This window comes from Canis lupus, chromosome 10, assembly GCF_011100685.1.
Source record: "Canis lupus familiaris isolate Mischka breed German Shepherd chromosome 10, alternate assembly UU_Cfam_GSD_1.0, whole genome shotgun sequence".
NCBI classification, from domain to species: Eukaryota; Metazoa; Chordata; class Mammalia; order Carnivora; family Canidae; genus Canis; species Canis lupus.
Genome location: NC_049231.1, coordinates 32326132 through 32349431, shown reverse-complemented (window position 1 = coordinate 32349431; position 23300 = coordinate 32326132). Strand labels below are relative to the sequence as shown.

The window sequence follows — 23300 nt, the reverse complement described above, 5'->3', positions numbered from 1 at the left end:
GTAGCACATGCCGTAATTCAAACTTCAGAAACTACAGACAAGTTGGAAGGGAACACCACCCACAATCCCACTAGCAGAGAAATCCTTAGCATCATGGGGGTTGGTTGAGGGGGGCAGTTTTGTATTTAAGTGCAAAGTTTTTAAATAACATAATCCTGGTCCTCATGCTATGCGATTGTGAATTTCACTTTTCTTCTACTTACCATTTTAACAAGAGGATTTTGTGTGTGTGTGAAATCACAGTTCTGGGTAAACATCTTTAATAAATACATACGTTTATTATTTTACCAATGGGTGTATCAGAGTTTATTTAACCACACTGTTATTTTTAAACATATATTTCCTCGTCGAATTTTGGATTGCATAAATAAGGTTTGGGTGAAAATCCTTGTGTGTAAAGACTTGCTGCATTTTGCATTCTAAGGCTGGGAAAGATTCCCAGAAATGGAGTTACTGAATCAAGGGTAAGGGGTATTCATTAGCACCTTGGCTACATCATGCCAGATTCGGACTTGGAGCTGACCGTGGCTGTGCTGGGCTGTCTCTGAAAGAAGGGTAGGGTGTACGTGAAGAACACAGGCATTCGAATCAGACCCAGGCTGGACTCTTGTCTGTGCCTCAGTTTCCTTATCTGTAAAATAAGGTTTCTCGACCGTGTCCTTATTGACATGTGGGGCTAAATTCTTTGTTGGGGGGACTGTCCTGTGTATTGTAGGACATTTAGCAGCAGCTGTAACCTCTACCCATTGGATGCCAGTAGCAGGCCCTTGGATGTGACAACCACACATGGCTCCAAACTTTGCCAAGTGTCCCCTGGGAGGCAGAATCCACTCGGCTGCAGATCACTGCTGCAAAACTGATCTAATGTGCATGCTTTGCAGAGCACATGAGACTTAGACGCAGTGCACGTGAGGTGCTTACTCGCCGTCCCTGGCACAGTGCTGGGGCTCAGTGCATGGCACCTGTTACTGCTGCTCATAATAATAGTGACAGTGACATTTCCCATGGCTGGATGCTGCCCAGGTGACACCTAGGAGGCCACACAGGATCAGCTCGGAGGCCACACCCGGCTCTAGGAATCTCTGGGTCTTTGGTTCTTTGGCCAAGTATCCAGCAGTTTCCCTGTCTGCTACTTCCGGTGGTCACCATGCATCCTACTATTTTTTTTTAAAGGCTATTTATTTATTCATGAGAGACACAGAGAGAAACAGAGACACAGGCAGAGGGAGAAGCAGGCTCCCTGTGAGGAGCCTGTTATGGGCTCCAGGACCTGGGATCATGCTCTGAGCTGAAGGTAGACACTCAACTGCTGAGCCTCCCACGCGCCCCAGAATTGCTTGTCATGTTTTCCTGACAGGAGTCTTTCTCCCCTCACTGCCCTCCACACACACACCCCTGTTGTTTGTGGCTCAGCTTTCATCCTGCAGGACTGTGAGTGCTGTGCTGAGTCCGTCCGTTACTGGTGAGTCCAAGGCCTTCCACCTGCGTGTCCCTGGGGATGAGGGAGGCCCCTTCAAACCGTGCCCGCACATGCCAACGCACTGGAAACCCAGCACCTCTGAAGAGTTTGCCCAACAGTTTTTGAGAGTCCTCAGGTGGCATCTTGCATGTAGGCATCCCTTCCTCCTGCCCTGCCGTGGCTCAGCCCGAGGTCTTGGCCTCCCACGAATCTCATGAAACCTCACACCTTGCCTCTGCCCATGGCTGGGGCCACCTTTGAGGACCCAGACCTCATAGCCCAGGGCAGAACTGGAAAGTCTGCAGCCCGTTCCAAAGCTGCTGGCCGTCGGCCCTATCTGCTCTGACCTCTGTGTGCCACCAAGGATGTGGTTACTGACAGGTGCCAGGTAGAGATGGACTGAGCTTTTCTGCCAAAACGCTGGGTGTGTCCAAGCCCATGATGATCTCTGGAGCTCCCAGTGTACTCGCTGCTACCAACAAATGAAGACCCTTTCTCTCCTGCCCTCCTGGAGGCAGCCTGGTGCAGTGGCTAAGAGACCCAGATGGCAATGGTTTAAAGCTCAGTGCTTGCACTCCCTGCCAGTGTGATTTGGCCAAATTATTTCCCTGGATCTCAGTCTCCTCATTTGTAAAGTGGATATGCTATCCAGACCTACCTTGTTGGGCTGCGTGCCCCCAAAGGAATATAATATAGGTAAAGCTCTCAGAAGCATCCTGCACGCAGGAGTGCTACATATGTGTGTACTGGTGCCCACCATAGACAGCCTCACCCCGTGGCCTCAGAGCCCAGCTGCTGGGCTCCTCCCCATGTTCACAGCTCTCCAAGGAAAGCTCTTTCAGCTCTGCTGGGGCCTGGGCCAAAGTTCTGATCTGAGAGGCCAGGCTTCTGTTGGTTCCAGAACTAGCTTCCTGCGTACGTCATTGCTGGTTACTCATATGTCCCTCTGGGCTCTCTTCCCTGAGGGCAGTACTCTGAGAGTGTGTGTGGTCACAAAGGCAGATTGACCCACCAGCCACCACCCCTCCTGCAGACAGGTCGGACTCTGAGACCCTTCCACCAGAAGCCCTGCTCCAGCAAGCAGAGGCTGACCAGTCTCCTGAGCCCCTACCATGGAATCTGCAATAGCATATATATGGGGAGACTCGGGATTTAGGCCTCAAACTATTCACCAGAGTTTTTCTAAGGCCGCACCCTGAGGTAGAGTCTAGAGAAGTGCCTTTTTGGAGGAACTGGGGTGTCATGATGGAAAACATGAGCCCTGGAAGCAGGGCTTGCAGCCTGCTTCCTACATGACACCTGGGGCCAGTTGCCCCTTGCCTTGATTTTCCCATCTCTGAAGTGGGTTCATGTCCCATTTGGCTCTTATGTAATTAAACCAGAAAGTGCATAAATGGCCTGAGATATGGCAGGTTCTCAGTATATTGCAATTCCTACTTCTGCTGCCACCTGCCTCCACTTCATGTCATCCTCATCAGAAAATTAAAAACATGATCCCTGTGCCCAGTCCCACCCCAGACGTGCCATGCTGTTGTTTTCTTCCACGCTCTTTCTCAACATTCACTGATCAGGCTCTCTTACTTTACCAGAGGTTGGAGCTGCCCTTTATGAGACTGAATGATATGACCAGCCAGAGACAGGCATCTGGCTTCCTTTTTTAACTCTCTCCCAAGGAGCAAGGTTTCTAAAAGATGAAAGCGTAGAGAAAATAAGGACCTAAATGCACCCCAAACAGACACCTGGAGTGAGCAGCTTTGTAGCACAGGTTCCTAAAAATGTCAACCCCAGCATGAAGCAGCAAGTAGCACACTGGGTCGGAGCACTGGCAGGACTGTCCCCGCGTGGCCCAGGCACCCAGCCTCCAGGTCTCACCATCCAGAGAGAAGAAAGAGCAGGCGGGCCCTGAGCCTAAGAGAGCTGGTTATTTAGGGCCAACAGTGTGCCGGGCCCTTCCGGGTTCTGCACTGAACCCTCACAACCACCTGATGGGGAGGTTGAGTGACTTGCTGGCATGTGTGCAGATGAGCAGCAGAGCTGATATCTGAATTCCTTCTTCTGACTCCTCCCTAACTTAGAGCACTGGTTCTCCATACTTTCCATCTGCAGGCTCCCCTTGGGGTCTTCCCAGTCTACCTGCCTCTAACAGAGAATTTCCTTCTCCTATTGATTGGTTTTTTATTTTTTTATAGCTTCTTGGGCATATTTTCTTGTTGTGGGAAATGGACAAAGGAGGTTGAGGCTCTGAGCTAGGCATGGTACATGCAGGGAGGTGCGGGAAGGGCACTCCCCACTACTCTGTTCAATCCGTGCATCTGCTTGCTGTCCAGATATTCAGCTTGGTGGATTGCACTCTGCTTTGGTTGTCCCTTTAAAGCCTTAGGACTCTGACAACATGGAAGTTTCCTTTCCTCTGAAAACTCCTCTCTCAGAAATAGTGGCCCCTTGGGATCTTGTCTCAAGAAGGATTTAAAAGCGACATGGACACTCAGTGTATAAGAGCTCTGTGATTGGTTAACCATGTCTGCCAGGGACATGGACTAGAAAGGGGAATATTTGCTATTTCTGCCCTTGGCTGAGAGTACAGCTCCATAGCTGATTCCCCTAAAGGGAGGGGGGCTTTGAATTACCTTCTTGTCAATCTTCTTTCAAGGAGGTGGCCCCACCCTCAGACTAGCAAGTGGGCTCTGGGCCTTCAGAGGAGAAACTCCTGCGTCTCACTGAGCCTCACTTTCTTGGGTTTAGATTTGAGGTGAAAGTGTCATGTTCAGGGGCGCCTGGGTGGCTCAGTGGTTGAGCATCTGCCTTTGGCTCAGGGCATGATCCCAGGGTCCAGGGATCAAGTCCTCCACTGAGCTCCCTGCTCAGTGGGGAGCCTGCTTCTTCCTCTGCCTGTGTCTCTGCCTCTCTCTCTCTCTCTCTCTCTCTCTCTCTCTCTCTGTGTGTGTGTGCCTCTCATGAATAAATAAATAAAATCTAAAAAAAAAGAAAGAAAGAAAGAACGTGCCATGTTAAAAGGTACAGGTGGAGGGCAGAGAAAAGGTGGGCTCTGCAGGCCTGGTTTCAACTGGGCAGTGAAGGATTGGGAATGGGGGAGACGGTCTCCCTCCCTGACCAGGGCCTTCCTGGGTGGGGGTGGGGGGGGAAGCGGGGCAGGGGCAGTAAGCCCAGCAGGAGTTGATGTTTCAGTCTTGAGCCTGAGGGCAGAATTCCTTCTTCTTCAAGATCTTGTCTCCTAAGGCCTCCAGCTGGTTGGTTGGTTGAGGCCCACCCACATTTTGGAAGGTAGTCTGCTTTTCCCCAAATCTACTGATTTAAATGTTAAAAGTGAATGTGAAAAAATACCTTCTTGGCAACTATAGACCAGTGTTTAACCCAAAAACTGGGCCCCATTGCCTCACCCAGTTGACACATCACAAGTGGCTCAGGTGTTTCCCAGAGCATGCAATACATCCCACTGGGCGAGTGGGACAGGGCGGTGCACGCAATGACGTTGCTCATGGAGTGACCCTTTTAAACTCTATTTTAATTCTAATTGCTTCAAGGAGAAAGGGTCCATTAGGTGTGAGCCCCTAACACTTATCTAACCCTTGTTATTTGTAACAACAACAACAAACAGGACCAGAATTCAGCTATAAATTAATTATACTGTTTTGTTTTCATCTGATTAACTTTTACAGCAAACTTCTGTTTATGGTAAGTGATCTGGTCTTCCATTTAAGATAAGTGACAGAACATTCCTTTTTAGATATCAATACTTTAAAATACCTGAATCAGAATCCATTTAAAGTTAGGTGAATCATGGCACAGATGGTGCTTGGCTACAGCTGCACTCATGAATGAAGGTAGCACACAAACAACCCAGGTTTGGGAAATACCACCTTAACCCAGAAAAGTCCGTGCTTCCAGGCCCAGCCAGCCTCCCCACGGGAAGATCTCCCTGTGCGGCCAACCTGAGAACATGCAGGCTTGGTTTGATGAAGCAGAAGCCTGGTTTCCTTCGGAGAAAGTAGGAGAAAGACTAGAGTGTCTTCCCAGTTTGCTAGTGCTGGGAAGAGTAAGAGCCCATGTTCTCAAGGAGCTTGGTTTGCATGGATTCTGGAGCCAGACTGCCTGGGTTCAAATCCTGGCTCTGCCGTGTGTGGCTGCTTCATGATTTTTAGAAGTTATTTGACCTCGTTCCTCATCCATAAAATGGGTTTACAAAGATACTCATTTTAGGGTGATGAATTGGGGTGCTTAGAACTGTGCCAGTAATAATAAGTGTCTGTTTGTAATGAGTTGCTGCCGCTGGGGAATGAGTTATAATGAGTTGCTGCCACTGGGGAAGACCCACAAGGAAATGGCAGCTCTAACACAGTGCCCCACATGCTGGGATAAGGAAGTGCAATGTGATACACACACAAAGGAGTGGGGGGGATTCCAGGAGGATTTCCTGGAGAAATTAATTTATCAGCAGATACCTAGATGATCGGTAGGAGTTAGCCTGGAAAAGAGGAGGGAGAGAATGTTCCAGATTAAGGGAATAGAATATGCACACGCTCAGAGGCAAGAGGCAGTATAGTCTGTGACTATACTTGTGATTGCAGGTAAGGCTGTACTGGCTACAGCAAAAGATGTGATAGAGGGTGTGTCCCAACATGATGCACACAGAGGTGCCTTGTTAGAAGCCGTGGCCTCCAGAAGGGCAGGACCGTGGTTGTCTTGAAGTCGCAGCTCCAACCTGGTAAGCATCATAGAGGTCATACGGTGACTGGACAGACGCTCTCCTTTCTGCTCGATGTGTGACCTGATGGTCCCAGACGGTCACTGCAGTGGAATGAGGGAGTCTCGGGATCAGAATCACTGCAGAGATCTTCAGCACATCTCTGCAAGGCGTGGCTGCCTGAAGGATCTGAAATCTTACTTCTGTCCACAGGTGACCTGGTGTCCCGAGCAATGCATCACCTGCAGCCCCTCAATGCCAAGCACCACGGCAACGGCACCCCCCTGCACCATAAGCAGGGGGCGCTCTACTGGGAGCCTGAGGCCCTGTATACCCTTTGCTATTTCATGCACTGCCCGCAAATGGAATGGGAAAATCCCAACGTGGAGCCTTCCAAAGTCAACCTCCAGGTGGAAAGGTAAGACTCGCCTTGGCCCTGGATGGCCAAAGAGAGGAGCTCCCCTCTGGCCACCACCACCCTGTGGTGGGTGGGCACTTCCTCTAGGATGGGCAGGGGTACAGGAGGGGAGCCAGGCTGGCCATCAGAGCTACACAGTTCCCAGAAAGTCCCTGGAGGGGTCCAGGTGGGAACTTTGTGGCCCGAGGGGGTGTCTGAGACCTGGGTGGGGTCTCTGAAATGGGTTTGCATAGGGTTGAGTCAGTCAAGGATAAAAATGGCCTGAGTCAGGAAGGTGGGTTTGCAGATGCCAAAGGGGTGAGGGGCCCTGCTGCTCAGGGTGGCTTCATTGTGAAGGCAGCCATGGGAGATGCCAGCTCCTTGGGTGGGGGGTCTTCACTTCCTCATGGCTGCCCTGGGGGCGACCCTAAACCTCTTCGTAGCCAAAGTGAGTCCTGAAGGTGCGCCGGAGACCAGCTTGCTCCAGCAGACTCCTCAGGGGGAGGGAGGGAGAGAAGGCTTCCAGGCAGAGGCAGAGGACTCTCCCTCTGACCCAGCTCCTGGCCCTCCCTAGCATGGCTCCTCCACTTCCCCTGCCTCAGCTTCCCCATCTGGAAACCAGCAGCTCAACTGTACGGTTCCCAGGTGCCCTTCTACCTGGAAGACTCCAGGACTCTCTGAGGATGGTCTCACCCTCCCAGAGGCAGGTTGTCAGCAACCAGACTCCTGGGGGCACCCCTCTTCCCCGGGGAACAACCCACAGAGTCCGTCTCCCCACAGCACCTCACCAGTCAGGCCCCGCCACTGCACAGGCCTGTCTGCTCCAAAGACTGCGAAAGACTGGTTGGGACACCCAGGAGGCTCAGCGGTTGAGCCTCTGCTTTCGGCTCAGGGCGTAATCCTGGGGTCCTGGGATCAAGTCCCACATCCGGCTCCCTGCATGGAGCCTGCTTCTCCCTCTGCCTGTGTCTCTGCCTCTCTCTGTGTCTCTCATGTGTAAATAAATAAAATATTTTAAAAAAAGAAAAGAAAAACACTGGTTAAGAGAGTGGACTCTGTGGTCCAGACTGCTGGCTTTAGATCCTGGCTCTTCCAATTAAAGGTCAGAGGAGGGCGAGGGCCTTGGGAAATCGCCTTAACCCATCTCCCTCCCGTGCCTCAGCTTCCTCATCTGCAAAATAGGGCTACTGAAAATAAATCCTGCATAGGGCTGTCAGAGGACTGAGTGAACCAAACAGCACCCAGCAGATAGTAAGTGCTCAGTAAATGCTGGCTCTTGTTCCTATTATCGAAGACACCATCTGTACTTAGGCAAACAACTCCCAGTTTGGGCTCAATGCGGTTTTCTTTTCTCTGTTAAATGGTTCCAGGCGGTTTTGAGCTGCTCACTGGCTGCTTGGCCACTACAGGGATGGACTGGGGCTGAACTGGGCTCCCTTCTGAAACCACGTCTCTTGGCTTTCATCTCAGGGAAGAGAATGGAGCATGAGTTAGACAAAAGTCGCTGAGTTTTTGTTCTTGTTGATTTTGAAGCATCCTGAGTTAGCATGAATATTTCAATCCCTCCTGGAGTCAGCTTCGACAGGCCTCCTGATGGCGATCTAGGTCAAATCAGCGGGTACCCTGTACGCACATTCAGGTGCCAGACATGACCAAATTGGAGAGGTGGCAAAATGCTCACTGTCCCTGGGCGGATTGTAACCTCAGTCAGAGACACTGAGCCTGCTGCGAGTGTACAGCCTGGGCTCTAAGCAAAATGAAGCCAGAAGCCTCGACTCGTGGGGCATCTAGCTCCTGCCTCCCCCAAGCCCACCAGCCTGTGCGATAGTGGCTGTGACTCACTCCCACCACTGTGCACATGACCCCCAGGGGACCCTCCTCCCTCTATCTCCAGCCAGGCAGTGCCTCCTCTGAGCTCCAGAACCTTCTCGCCCTACTCTGCCTCAGTTTCCCCATCGAGTCTCACGCACGCAGATGGCTCTTCTTCTCATAGCACCTTATGCTATTCTGCATAACGCTTACTGCAGTCGCTAATCGTAATTCTGTTAGGTGTTTGTTTATTGCCCGTATACCTCGTGAGGGCAGAGAACACATCTGGTTGGTTGCCACTCCACACCTAATGCCAAGCTCAACATCTGGTGCACGGTCAGGGTTCAGTAAACATTTGTACAAAGCACAAGCAAACTTGTCGATCTAGCGGCCTTGGAACATTTCCATTTGGGTGTGCTCACAACTGTGTCAAATCCGAAGTTATCCTCCTTCCCCTAAAACCAGCTCTTCTTCCTCTCTCCCTCGTCTCTAAGAATGTCATCTCCACCAACCTAGTCACCGCTGTCAGAAAACTAGACCTTGCCCCACGCTTCTTCCTCTCCCTCACTTCCTCCTACAGCTGCTGGTCAGCAGGTCTTGCTGATGCTGCATCTACGACATCTCTTATCCCCCTGCCACCCCCAGATTCCTGCCACTGTGTGCTTGGCACCATGTTCCCTCTTACTTCTGTTACTGCATCTGACTTCTATATGGTCTCTCAGGATGTGAGGCTTAATATCCTCTGGTCAGTTCCATCCTCCTCGTGGGCACTAGGCTGAAACTTCTAGAATCTGAATCTCATTGCATGTTGGACTCCTTGCCCCCCACTCAACACATGTGCATGGCCCCATTACATCTTCCATTTCATGGCTTCCATCTTCCCTTCTGGAATCTCTTTCAGGATTCAGCATGTAGCCGGAGTGGCTGTAAGTCTGGGGAGACCATCTGAGGTTTCTAGACTCTCTGGGACAAGATGTCAAGACACACAAGCTTTGAGGGAGAGCAGAGGAAAGAAAACATGGCCCAAAATATGTGGGAATCAGTTCTGTCTCGATCTTTCCCATCTTCTTTGGTTGATTTTTCAGGGGTCAGCGCAAAGTGCAAAGTGGAACTTGCCCTTTTTTTGAGCCACTTTGGGCCTCTAGAAAGAGTATGGATATGGGAACAAGACTGACATTTGGCTTTGTATCTCAGCCCTGCTTCTTCTAGCTCTGAGGCCTTGAACAAGCCACTCCTCCTCATTGAACCTCTTTTTCTCAACTGTAAAATGAGTTTGAGACCAGCCTCCCAAAACTGGTGTAAGCCACGAACTCAATATTGTAGCTAAGCCCCCAGTACCATGCCTGGCATGAGAGCAGCTCTCCTCCTCCTCATCCCCCAAGAGAGTAGCTGATATTATACATCTTTTTATCTGGTGAAGCAGCTCCGAGATGCTGTTATCATTGTCCCTACAAAATCCTGTGTGTGTATTCCTTCTGGACAAAACACTCTTTCTCCTGTTTCCTGATAGAATAGGCATTGGCATTTACCATCTGAAATCACACACGGAAAGGCTTCAGAGGAGAATGGACTCCTGTTTCCGGTCAAGTATGCACACCAGCTCCAAACAGAAACCTCTGAACAAGAAGTTTCCAGTGGGAGGTGGACTCTGATTTTGAATTGTTTATCTCTGTCTCTCTCCCTCTCTTTCTGTCTACACACACACACACACACACACAATCAACCAACATTTCCTTAACTCTTTATTTTCACTCTGGCAATGTCAAGTAGGGCCATAGTGCTTGTCTGGTTTTTCACTAGACTATATTCTTCAGGAAAAAGGCTGAATGTTATTTGCCTGTGTCCATGCTGGGCAGAAAGTCTGGAAACATTTGTGGACTTAAAATATGGCTTGTTTTGTGCCTCAAATCATCTCTGCTTGTCAGAAGAGCCTTTGCTGGCCCAAATATTTGGAAGTAGGCCTACAGACACTGTTCTCCTCTTTCATGTGGGCTTAGCTTTAGAGTTGCTACATTTGTTTTGGATAGTTTCATTTTTCATTGCGGATTTTGAAGCAGCTCAGTGCCAGTGTGAAATTTCTATAGTTCAAGTTTTTCCAGAGCATTGGCTACTAGCTTTGGAGCTTCTAAAATCTTTCAGAGCAGTTCTTGGGGGCGTTAGAAGCATGCACTGGGAACAAGTCCTGGAAAGAGCTGATGTTCCAGAATGAGAGAGACAGGCATGACCCAGACCACATGAACTAGAGACTGAGACTATAAGGCCATACCTGGAATACCATTCAAGTCAGGTGTTTGCAAAGTCAACATGGAGGAAAACATTCTTTATCAAGGAGAATCTGATCTTTGATATCACTGAATCTTCTGTGTGCCAAAGGCTGGTAGATTTATGATGCTCTGTAAAAAAAAAAAAACAATGCTGACCTTGCAAGTGCCTCCAGGAAAGAGAGTGGCTTCAGATTCCATCAAAAGAAATAAATTGCTATTAATTATGGTACTCAGCCTTGACACCAGCCCACCTCACTGGTTTGTGACTTAATTTTTTTTTAATTCCTTAATTCAATGTATAATAAAGCTCCCTAAAAAAAGGCTCCCTGAGGGCAGTCTGCCTCTTATATGTTTTTCTGGAGCCCAACATATTATTTTGACATATTACACATAATATGTGCTTTTTTTTTAAGATTTTATTTTTTTATTTTTTTATGAAGAGACACACAGAGGTAGAGACATAGACAGAGGGAGAAGCAGGCTTCTTTGTAGGGAGCCTGATGGGGGACTCAATCCCAGGACCCTGGGATCATCACCTGAGCCAAAGATGCTCAACTGCTGAGCCACCCAGGTGCCCCACATTACACATGCTCAACAAGTATTTACCAAGTTAGTTAAAAATAAACACAATCAATGTCATCAACAAAGCCTGTTTTGTATTGGATCATCAGATGTTTTACAGAGAAATCTTAGCTCAGATGTCATCCTTATTTCTGATTTTCATTTATCCAGTATTTCTAAGAAATGTCTAAGAAATAGGTAATTCTACTTAATTTTTTCCTGGGACAGAACCTTCAGTAGTTTACATTACATATCTAAATAAACACATATCATAATATCATCAATCAATAACATCTTTAGGTACTTCAGATATTCTTAAAAAAAACTCAGATTTTCAAAGATTTATAATTAGGCAATTTTTATTATATATGTTTATGTGTAAATATGTATTTATGATTAAGAGATATTTTATAAGGTTTATTTAGGCAATATTTATTTTACTAATGGTAAGTGTAAACACTTTAATATTGATAGTAGGAGCTATATGAGGCTGTGGGTTTTAAATAGAATCATCTTCAGTTTATGACAAGATTTTCCTCCCCTATATCACTATTGAAAATATCAGTGATTCCTAGATGTGCGTGGCCATGGATGGCTTCAGTAATGACCACAAAATGAAAAAATAGTAGGATAAATTGGACTATTTTGTTGCCTGAGAAGATCAAAGATGGGCTTTATGCAGAAGACTACACAATTAGGTAGTTTTATCCTCTACCAGTCTCACTGAAAGCAAACACATACCTAGGCAGTGGCAGCTCGTGCCCCTTTTGCAAGCAGAGCTGTATAAACAGATGTGGTGTACTGCCTCCCAGGGGCAGCTGAACCGAAAACATGAATTACAGTCACCAATCACCAGTTGTTTGGGAGAAATGAAACAAAGCTTAACAAATAGAAAAATTTACACTTGAAGAAACAGAGCTAATAAAGCAAACATAATAGACATTAGAAGTTAATGGTACCCAAGTACATACACTCACCCTGTCAAAAGATCACTCCAACACATCAGTTCTTGATGTTTTCTCATCCGTGACATATGGACAGGTGATAGTCAAATGCTAACATACTCCAATGGACATATTCAGGATTAAACAAAATTTCTGGCATGCTATTATAACTCTTGTTCCTTCACCCTAAGGAGTGCATATTAGAATGCAATAGGCAGAGGTATCCTTGACACAAACAGCACCACCAGTCAAAATGTTTAGTTGCAAAGGTGAAATCTACTATGACTGCTTAAAGCAGAAAGAAGACCTCTGGGAGGCCCTGTGGAGGTAGAAGGTTACCAGATCCTTTCCCTTCTGTATGAGAATTGGACCTTAGGTTAATTCTCTAGCTCTCTTCTCCTGGAAACATGATAAAAATTGCAGTATCAAGGCACCTGGGTGGCTCAGTCAGTTAAGTGTCTGCCTTTGGCTCAGGTCATGATCTCAGAGTCCTTGGATCCAGCCCTACATCAGGCTTCCTTCTCAGCAAGAAGCCTGCTTCTTCCGCTCCCTGTGCCACTCCCTCTGCTTTTCTTTTTCTCTCTTTCTCTTTCTTTTTCTCTCTCTCTCTCTCAAAAAAATAAATAATATATTTTTTAAAAATTGGTGTATCAACTATGTTACCAAGCAGCATGCTTATAGTCAGAGTAACTCTAGATTAATCTGATTTGGCCTGCTGGCACTGTGAATACTTGATAAGTATCCAGAGCTTTGGGTTTCCCTGAGTTCATTGGCTCTTGTCACTGGCAGTGTCCTTGCAGGTACCTTGAAAACTATATCTGTGGAGTTGCTACAAGAGATATTGGGGTTCATAAACTAGGATAGTTCCCACGGTCACCCAAGTGGATCTCACATTCTTGCACCTGTGTGTTACCTGGGCAGAAGATAGCTCAAGGATGGCTGGGTGAATTGCTGTAAGGCATTGCTGAAAGGAACATCTGATGTCGTCCTGCTGGGCCATGTGTGGTCTGTTAATCCCATGAGTCTAAATGTTTAGTAGAGTTTAAAAAAGACTTCTGGTGAGTGCTAAAGCCAGAGAACCAGGCTTCAGGGCTGCACAATCTAGAACAGTGTCCAAATGTCCAAGCTGCACCCCAGCACAGACACCACCAAGGCTGCACAATGGACATTCCTAGCAGGATCTCTGCACCATTACCCATGAAACAGCTTTCTACCAACACCCTAGTCAGCCTCATGTTCCACCTATGTCACACTACTTGCTTCCAAATCAATGGAGCCCCGGTCATATGCCTGCACCCTAGCCACAAGGGAGCCTGGGAAGGTGACTTTCTACCTTGTTGAACCAGGGACTAATAATATGGGAAATTCTTGAAGTCATCAGCAGCCAAAAAAGTTGACAAAGGTGCACATGAAGTCATCAGCAGCCAAAAAAGTTGACAAAGTTGTGATACACTCTTCTAATTTACTTGTTTTTAATATAAATAACACACAAGTCAATCACTTGTACAGTTCAGTACTTTCGACCATTGTTAGCCACACATCTCACAACTGATGGACACCACAGCTGAGAACCAAAATACTGCCTCATAAGGACTCTCTAGACTAACACTCTGGGAACCTTGATAGGAAGGAGAAGAAGGGAGGAGGACTGTTTAAGCAGGGATGTTGAATGCCTTTTCACAGAGGAAGAAGGCTGCTTCCTCATCTTCCCAAGGCCAATGATCACGTCTGTCACAAAAGACCCATCATATGCCCAACCCAGTGCCCAGCTCCAGGGCCCTGGAGAAATTCAGAGTCAACAGATGCATGGGAACATGCTAGAGTGAGGGGCCACAGAGTAAACCTGTGTCCCGCAGGGCTATAGGTGGGCCTTGGTGGAATGGCCTGGAATCCCAACAATCATATAGAGAGGAAGGAAGTGCATGTTGAACTCTGAATAATTAACTTGAGAAACAAGCTTTTAAAACATGATCCATTCATAACATAAGCATTGCTGTAATTCATTTCATCTGGCCAAGGTAAAAGCAACTCTAATCCCAATATTTATCAAACTGTGGGTTACAGCTCATTAATGTGCCATTAAATCAGTGCGGTGCAGAGATGGGCAAACTATACCCCACAGGCCAAATCTGGCCCACTGCCTGTTTTCATAAAGTTTTATTGGAACACAGCCATACCGATTTATTTACATATCATTTATGGCTGCTTTTACACTTTTGATTGCACTTTGTCAGAGACCAAATGGCACACAAAGCTGAAAATACTCTTTGGCTCTTTCTAGTAAAAGTTTTCTGACCCCTGATGTTATGGTTACAACCTAAAGTTTTAAAAAATGAACTTGAACAAAAAAAATCCAAGTAGCTTTCATGAAGTAAGGTAAGTATGTTTTGTGAAACTTCCTTTTTTCTGTTCTGTTAACTTACTGGAGTTGCTTACTTTGCCCAAGATCATGTGGCCAAAGTTGCAGAATTAGTGTCTGAACCCTCGGAGTCAGGTCCTGGTCTATGCTCAGATTCATTAGGCTATTCTGCTATCAGTAGGCTATGATTTCAAAAGAAATAATGTTTGAGATTCTAATTCTAATCCCTAGAATTTGTTTTATAATCTTCATGATTGTTTATAGGATATAAAACTAGCATGTACATGTATTAAACAAAATGTGGTAACTCCAAAAAAAATAGAGACAGAAGACACTTTGAATCACCCATAAGCACTATGACCATAGAGGGCATATATTCTGCCTATATCAAGGTACTTTGGTTGTTTCACAAAATAAGGATCATAGAGCACATGCAATTTTGTTGACTCGTGTCACTGAGTAGACTTTAAAAGCACAATTTTTCAAGGGACTGTTTCATCATCGGACATTTAAAGTCAAGAGAGATCAGAAAACAGGCATGTTGAACATGTTCCATGAAGGTGAAACTGAGCCCTGGTGGGATGAGTGGACTTGTTATAAATGCAAGGGGTCATAAATGCGCTTGCAGCTGATTTGCAGGGCAGTGCCTCAGTGCCTTTGCACAGGCTTTGTCTTCCTCCTGAAATACTGCCTCTTCTCTACCTCTGTATTATCTGATTTAGTCAGTTCATCCTACAGGACTGATTGTAGGCATCACCTCCTTCAGGAACTCTTCCCCACCACCTCAGGCTAGACTAAGTGTTGAGGACCTAGCTTGGTGCATAGTGTATAGTAAGTGCTCAATAAATGCTTACAGAACTAACAGAACTGGGTCTGAAACCTGTGTGTTCCAACTCAGGCAGCCCTCAGCTTGACACCTGCTATACCGTTCATGTGCTTCAGGCCTCTTTTCCTCAGCTGTAAACAAGAAATAATAATTCCTGCTTTATGGGCTATTTCAGTGACTAATGAACTAACTTATGTCCGTACCATACACAATCAACTGACACCTAGGAGATGATCTGTAAACAATAGGAATTATTACTCTCTTAATTCAGGTTGACACCTTCTTAGACATGTTCATGTATAGAAAGCACTGCCAGCACACATTGGGCGCGTTATAGATAATGGCCGTTATTCTTCTCGTTGTCATAGTTGGCTTGGAACCTGCTGTATGCTCTAGCAGGGCTTCTCAAAACGGAATCAGTGATGTGCCTTTGAATCCCCTGGGATCTCATTAAGATGCAGATTATATTCATAGGACGGGGGATGGGCCCAAGATGTCCCATTCCTAACAAGCTCCCAGGTGAGGTGATGCTGCTGGTCCAGGGGCCACACTGTGAATAACAAGACATCGTAGTTCCTGTGTGTTTGTCATTCATTTCCCCAACTCACTCCAACTCCCATTTTTAAGTTACGTGAGAGCAAGAAATAAGCTATTATGATGATTTTTGTCTCTCTGGTAGAGTTGGGCACATAATGGGCTCTGGGGGCTGGATTGAGCCTTGTGAGATGCTGGATCTTTCTGTAATTTGACGAGATGAACGGATCCCCAAGGTCAGGCCTGGCCAGCCTGCAGAACTTTGGAGCTGCAGCAGCCAGGGGAAGACACTGAGTGTCTGAATCTAATAATCATCTTCAGCCTAACAAGGTGGCTCGTCTAAAGCAGCTCGGGGATAGCAAATTAGCGAGAAGCATGCGAGGCAGAGGTGAGGCCAGGTTTCACAGGGGTCCTGTCTGGAAAGGCGGCAGGGCAAACCCAAAAAAGGCTCCCCAGCTCAATACTGTTGAACACTTCTAGGCTCCAGGGCTAGTCACATGGCTTCGACTCAGGAGGTTCTTTTCCCCCAGACCAAGGGGCAGAATTTGCTCCTAACCACAGGTGACAAGCTGAGAGGCTCAAGTTCAAAAACAACCTTCTCCAACATGCAGGGTTAAGGCTGATCAGATGCATGCACTGCGCTTGTTCGTTTGAATATCCAGGTCCTCTCTGAATCCCAGTTAACCGGCTGCCACAGTAATCTGGTCTCGTCTGACACAGCAGTTCTTCATCATACGGGAAAAGGAAGGAAGACCTCACCTTCATGAACAGAGACTGAGGAATTAGCACTGCGCTGCCCAGTATGCTAACCACCAGCCACCTGTGGCTGTTTGAATTTAAATGCATACAAATCAGAGATGCCTGGGTGACTCAGTTGGTTAAGTGTCCGACTCTTGATCTCAGCTCAGGTCTTGATCTCAGGGTCATGAGTTCGAGCCCAGCCTGAGCGTGGAGTCTACTTAAAAAAATAATAAATGAAAAAAATAAATAAACGAATGAGTGAATAAAAATTAAACAGAACCAAAGCTTCAGTTCCTCAGAACTGCTGTCCTCATTTCAAATGCCCAATAGCTACATGGGGCCAGTGGTTCCCGTATTGGACAGCACACGTAGAAGAAGTTTCCATCTTCCACTGTCTATTGGACAGTGCTGATCCGGAGACTCAAAGCAGGTCTCCTGCACCCACCCCCGCCCCGCCTTAGAAAAGCGGCCTATGAAAATCAGCGCTCCCAAAGCAATAAGTGAGGAGTGATTGTAGAGACCAGGGACCAGCTCACCTGCTGAAGCATATGCCTTGTCCCCATGTTTTGATGATCTTAGAGCCCAGTATTTCAAAACAACCATCATCACCCCCAAATTTGACAAGATAGTTGTAATGTACGAGTCTCCCTTTTAAGCGCATTGGCTCACTGAATCCTCACAGGAATGTTAGTGTTTTAGCACCTCCTTTCACTACTCATGTCTCTCCCTTCTCATGCAGAATGTCAGGCTCAGAGAGGCTGTGTAGCTTGCCCACGTTACACAGCTAGTCGGGGGCAGAGTGGGATGCAAACATAGGCCGCCTGAGTCCAGAGTTGGCTCTCTCCACGGAGCGCTGTGCCACGAGGACGGATGGGAAGGGTCATCAGGCTTAAGAGGGAAGGGATGGGGTCCCTCTGAAGGTCAAAAACCTGGAAATCTTGAACCAGGAATGTTCTTATTTTAATATGCTTCCCCCTCCTCTTTTTTCCTTCTGAGTTTTTCCCTGGCTTAGGCCTCAATAAATATTGCTCATATAAATGGAATAATGATAATCAAATCACTTCATCTGATTAGACAGCCTTTAAACCTCTTTGAGAAACATGCTCCAGCCCTGGCAAACATTGCTATAAACACAGAACCTACCTCTTCAGTCTTCACCGCAGTGCTACTTGAACTTTCCATTTTTTATTTAATTTTTAAGACGTGTTTATGATTTATGATCGAACTTCTTCAGTTGTTCGTTCTTCATTCATTTATTCAGCAAACATGAATCGCGTGCCTGAGTGCAGAAATGGTAAGAGTTTTGATCAAATCTTCTGTGTGCCAGGCACCACTTGCTGCAAGTACTTGTGGGGATAGGAGAGGATAACCTCATGATGGTAGGCATTCTTGTTCTCATCTCCACTTTCTAGGTGGGGAAAGGGGGGCAGAGAGGTCACAGGGTTCTGAGGGGCTGCACGGGGATTCACACCCAGCAGCCTGGCTCCAGAGCTCACATCCAGTATGCTTGGTTGCCGTGGGCCAGGCCCGGTGCTCGTGGGAGGAGCGAGGACCCAGGCAACCTTGCATGGCTCCTGCCCTGTGCAGCTCATTTATCATTTATCATCAAAGAAAGAAAGGGCAAAGAGTCAGGAGGGGGATGCAGATAAACTGCCTCAGGGGATCCAGGAAGTTGGCTTTTGAGGCAGACGGAAGCACGGGTAAGATCAGGCACTCCAGGTGGAAGAGCCACCAGCAAGGACTCCAAGGCGGGGAGTCTCCTATGTACCACAGACCAGTGAGACCAACTGCAGCAGAGGCCGGGCTGACCTTCAGCTGGGTCACAGAGGTGCAGCTGTTTGGCCAGCTGTCCAAATGCTGAGATACTTCTCTGAGTTGGCAAAGAACTGCTGGGCCACAAGTCCCTGCCCTCCAGCACCTGCAGCTAGGCACCCGGGGCCGTGGCACAGGGTCCCGCCGACTCAAGAGCACAGGACGTAGGTAGCACCTGAGTCTTATTTAGAGATAAGTATTTATCACTGCGGAGTTGAAAGTGCCTGGGAGAAAATTATGTCCTTACAGGTTTTGTTGGGTCTTTGTTCCCTCAACGGCAGGGTGTGGTGGAGGTTCCAACCGAGGGGGAAGCCTAAGCCCAATGCAAATAACCTGCTCATCCTTCAAGGCAGCTGCATCCTCACGGTTGCTGTGAAACCTTTGCTGCCCCTGCAGGACAAGGCCTCCTCTGTTCTTTGTGAGGCCGTCTGTGGCAAATTGTAACAACACTTGGTGCCATCGTGTGCCAGGCCCTGGGATGAGCAGGCTTCGGACCCAACGCCCCAGTGCAGATGCTGTAACTCTGCCTAGTTTCAGTGAGGAGTGAGGCTGAGCGGAGTTCAAGGACTTGCCCAGGTCACACAGCTACGCTTGTGAGTGGCCAGGCTGGAGGTTGCATCCAAGCGCCGTGAGCCCAGAGCCGGAGTCCTCCTGACCGCCTCTCTCCCAAGGCGCCCTGGCCATTGCTTGCTACCAGTTGCTTCCGTGTCTGAGCTCGTCACAGGCAAGGACCGGGCTTTGATCAGCGTGTGCTCTCTCTGGCAGCCAGCCAGGGCCTGGCACAAGGTGGACAGCGACACAGAGACCAGTCTGAGTGCATGGCAGCAGGAGGAGCGAGCCTGGCATGATGCGGGAACTGGTTGGAAGTTTCCTGCAAGAGCCCCAAAGGCAGATGACAAGCATGTGGCTTGACCAAGTGCCATCTCCTGTGGCCCCCAGCGAGAGAAGTTGCCAACTGGCCTCCTCCCTTGGCCTGAATGGGCCCAAGGGAAGCTACATTAGCCTCCTTGGATTTTTGATTCCTTCTCCTTTGCTGGGAATTGGCAGCCCTCCGTGTGCCCCATGTCTGGGGCCTCGGGCACTGTGCACGAATGTGCTGTACATGTAGGAAAAAATTTTTTTAAAAGAACATTCCCAAAAATTAGCCCTCAAACCTGCAAACTGAGGGCCCAGCACGACCAGAGCCAGCAGGAACCCCAGGTGCCCGGGAAGGCCAGAAAGGCCTGTAGAGAGGGATCACTCCCCGAGTTCAGCCTGCTTGCAGACCATCTGTCCAGTGCCAAGTTTCTGCTCTGTTTTATCCTTCCAGAAACAGTGATATTGACAGCTGCCAGCACATACCTGAGTTTCACATGTTATGGAAAACAGCCCAGGCAGTAAAATCTGGTCATTTGCCCAGTAGACATAGTATCTGAGTTGATCTTGCATTTTTCAAAGTCTGGCTTCCCCCATGAACCCTCACATGTCCACATGTCTCCTAGCTGACCATTGTCCTGGATTTTCATTGATTTGACCACAAAATGACCTCCTTCCATTTTGCTCTCCTCATGGACGGTACCTTTTCACAACTGTAATACCAGATGCTATACATTCAAATTTTTAGATTATATTTTTTTTACCAAAAAGTTATATATACTCATTTTTTTAATTTTGGAAAATACAGAAAACCATAAGAAAGAAAATTAAAATCATCTACAACTCTGCTGTGCAGAGGTAACCCAAATGATTTATTTGGTACCCTTTCTCGTCTTTGTTTTTAATACAGATAGTGAGGCTCTTTAAAATAGCTGTACTGTGTATGTGTGTATAGTTTTATATCTGTTTTTATTTCACTTAGTGTGCCATAAGCATTTTTCCTGCTACTATTACAGAACATTCATAAACATCATTTTTAATGACTGCAAAATATTCCTTCTTGTGGATGCACCATTATCTACCTAATGGTTCCCAGGTTGCTGGTCATTTGGGTTGTTGCCAGTTTGTGAATTGCTGTTCTTTTAAAACTACACACAGTAGCATGGCTAAAACGTCAGTGCAGAGGGAACGGACATAAAAAGAATAATCTCTTTGGAGTAGAGCAACTGAGGACTTCACTCATGAGGCTCCTGATGGCCCCTTTGAGTGAGAAATTGCAGAAAAGGAGAGCTCTGGGCGGCAACCCTACCTAGCCCGATCCCAGATCCCATGTCTTGTTTTGCAGGAAGAAACTTGTGGAAAATGTAGGGAGGAGTGGCCCCCACCTGGCCTGCAAGGTCTGGCCATAGTCGATATAAAAATCTCCTAAGTGAGCCCTTCATGGTCTCCAAGAGTCTTCCATGCATATAGTCTCCCTGCATTCTAGGAGTGGAAAGACTAGCCAGGGTTGCCTTTCACAACTTTAAAAGAGACTTGCTCTAGAAAAGTCAAGGTATTTACCCAAGCCATGCAATGAGTGGCCAAAGGGAAACCAACGAGCTGCTCCAGGGATCTCTGGAAATCCCCACCCTGCTTCCTGTACTGCTTCTAGAATGGAGAAGAGCCTTCATACAGCATCATCAGAAGGCAAGTTTTGAGCTGGTACCGTTGACAAAGTTCATGGTGTACGCAGTTGGCAGTGTCCAAAGATGAGGAAGTCTCCACAATTCCAGGAATCATTTGTTTAGTGGTTGTGTTTGTTTATTATTCTGGATTTTAAATTGCTCTGTTTTCGTTTTCCCCATATATAAGAAACATTGCCCGTGAGGGCTTCCTCGGTTCTTTCAAATTGGCATGAGGAATTCTGTTAAGATTCAGCTAGTCAGGGGGATCCCTGGGTGGCTCAGTGGTTTGATGCCTGTGTTTGGCCCAGGGCATGATCCTGGAGGCCTGGGATCGAGTCCCACATCGGGCTCCTGGCATGGAGCCTGCTTCTCCCTCTGCCTGTGTCTCTGCCTCTATCTCTCTCTCTCTATGTCTATCATAAATAAATAAAAAATCTTAAAAAAAAAAAAAAAAGATTCAGCCAGTTAGGTTCAGGCGGGTCCAGGACTCTAGGCCGAATGTGCTGACAAAAGAAGGTGGATATTTCCCCAGGCTGCCATTTCACTGAGAAGTTCCAACTCCTGGGCCGGAGTGAGCCTGTGCGGCAGTCTTCTGTTACGCTGCCCCTTACTAGATCCTTATACGGAATCTCACCCTTTACTTAGAGACCCTATGGCAAGAGGATGTGGAAGGAGCATTCTTTTTTTTTTTTATAAACTTTTTTTTTTTTAAGATTTTATTTATTTATTCACGAAATACACGGGAGAGGGGGGCAGAGGGAGAGCAGGCTCTATGCAGGAAGCCCAATGTGGGACTCGATCCTGGAACTCCAGGATCACGCCCTGGGCCAAAGGCAGATGCTCAACCGCTGAGCCACCCAGGTGTCCCTGGAAGGAGCATTCTATGAAGAAAGAAAGACACCAGTAAACATGCAACACCAAGGACCACCCTGTTGAAAACACTAACGGCATGCTCCACGGTCTCAGAGCCTTCCCTGGAGACACCATCCCTCTTCAGACCCCAGAGCACCTTGTCAGACCATCTCACTTCCCACGTCAGCCTGGCATTGTGGGATCTGTCCCTCCTTCCCTGATGGCTGGCCACTTTATGCTCCAGTCCACCCATCCAAAGACTTGATGGGACAAGTATACCAGGATAATAGAGGGCAGTTAAGCAGACTTGAGCACTCGGGACTGCCCTGGAAAATGGGAGATGCGTGGCCACACTGAACTCTTCTGCTACCTTGACCTCCAGCATCCAGGTTTTCAATCCTCATGTCTTCCACAAACCCAGCACAAACCCCTGTTCCAAGATGATGGTCAACGAACAGGGCACAGACTAAGCAATCACCTGCTCCTTAAATGCCTCCCTGTTGGCGCATTTAGTATCTGTCACATTCACCCGCCACAAGGTCTCCCTCCTCCTGTCCCCTATCCCTTCAGCTGCTTCGGTCCACAGAATCTCCTGAACTTGCTTAAAAGAGATTTGCTCTAGAAAAGTCTCTGCATCAGCTCAACTAACTTCCTCTGCCAGGATTTCTTCTTCCAAGCCCTTCTCTCCCCACTCCCAGGCTCGGGGTGGCATTTCCCATCACACACCCACCCCCTCTCACTGCAGGGGTTCTGACTTACTCTCCCATAAGATTTTATGCATAAGGTTTTTTAAATAGCTTCTTTTCTCCTGTTTTGCACATTAGACCAAGGGTCTATTGAGGACTGGGACCATTTCCAGTATCACCAAGTGTATGAGTTTGGTACATAGCAGGCACTTGTTTACTCACTCATCCATTCAACAAATATAGAACATACACCATATATGCCTGGCGAGGAACAAATGCATAAATAATAGAGTATCAGTCATAGATAAATGGTATAAAGAGAAATAAAACTGGGTATTCAAGTTATGTATGAGTGATGTAAGTTGCCGTTTTAGGTCCAGGAAGGTTTCTCTAAAGAGGCTGAATTTGAGCAGAGACCTAAAGGAAGGGAAGCAGTAGCCATGTCAATATCTGAGCACAGATCTTGCCAGGCAGAGAGAACAGTAAGTGCAAAGGCCCTGGGACAGGAACATTCTTGGCACAAGCAAGATACAGGCACTAGAGTCCAGTAAGACTGAAATGGAATGAGTGGGCCGGGAGAGTGTAGGAGATGAAGTCCAGAGTCGGCAGCCAAATCTTACAGAGCCTTCTGGGCATGCGAAGTAGTTTGGTTTCTATTCTATGTGTGATGAGATACCCAGTAAATGATTGTTACATCGAATTATTTGAGTTTAGTTGAATGGAACTGAACTGAATTAGGTTTCGCTGAACTGAACAGAATTGGTCTCCTGTTACTGTGGACAGCATACAGTTTCTGGACCATGGAATATCCCAAGTCCATCCTTGTTACCTACGA

At 47.3% G+C, this 23300-nt stretch overlaps 1 protein-coding gene and 1 long non-coding RNA gene across 4 annotated transcripts in view; one reads left to right on the top strand and one right to left on the bottom strand.

Annotated features, from left to right (window-relative positions):
• Window positions 1-23300, top strand: part of BTBD11 (BTB domain containing 11) — a 310110-nt gene that overhangs the window by 188885 nt on the left and 97925 nt on the right. For all 3 annotated transcript variants that reach the window (XM_038550769.1, XM_038550770.1, XM_038550771.1), the window contains exon 3: window positions 6375-6579. In XM_038550769.1, the coding sequence (XP_038406697.1) occupies window positions 6375-6579 (205 nt within the window). The remainder of the gene's footprint in view (window positions 1-6374; window positions 6580-23300) is intronic.
• On the bottom strand, window positions 10127-17881 carry LOC119873641. Its single transcript, XR_005365670.1, has 3 exons — window positions 17740-17881; window positions 13050-13160; window positions 10127-10760 (listed from the first exon to the last, which is right to left on the bottom strand). It is a non-coding gene; the product is annotated as an uncharacterized LOC119873641 (long non-coding RNA).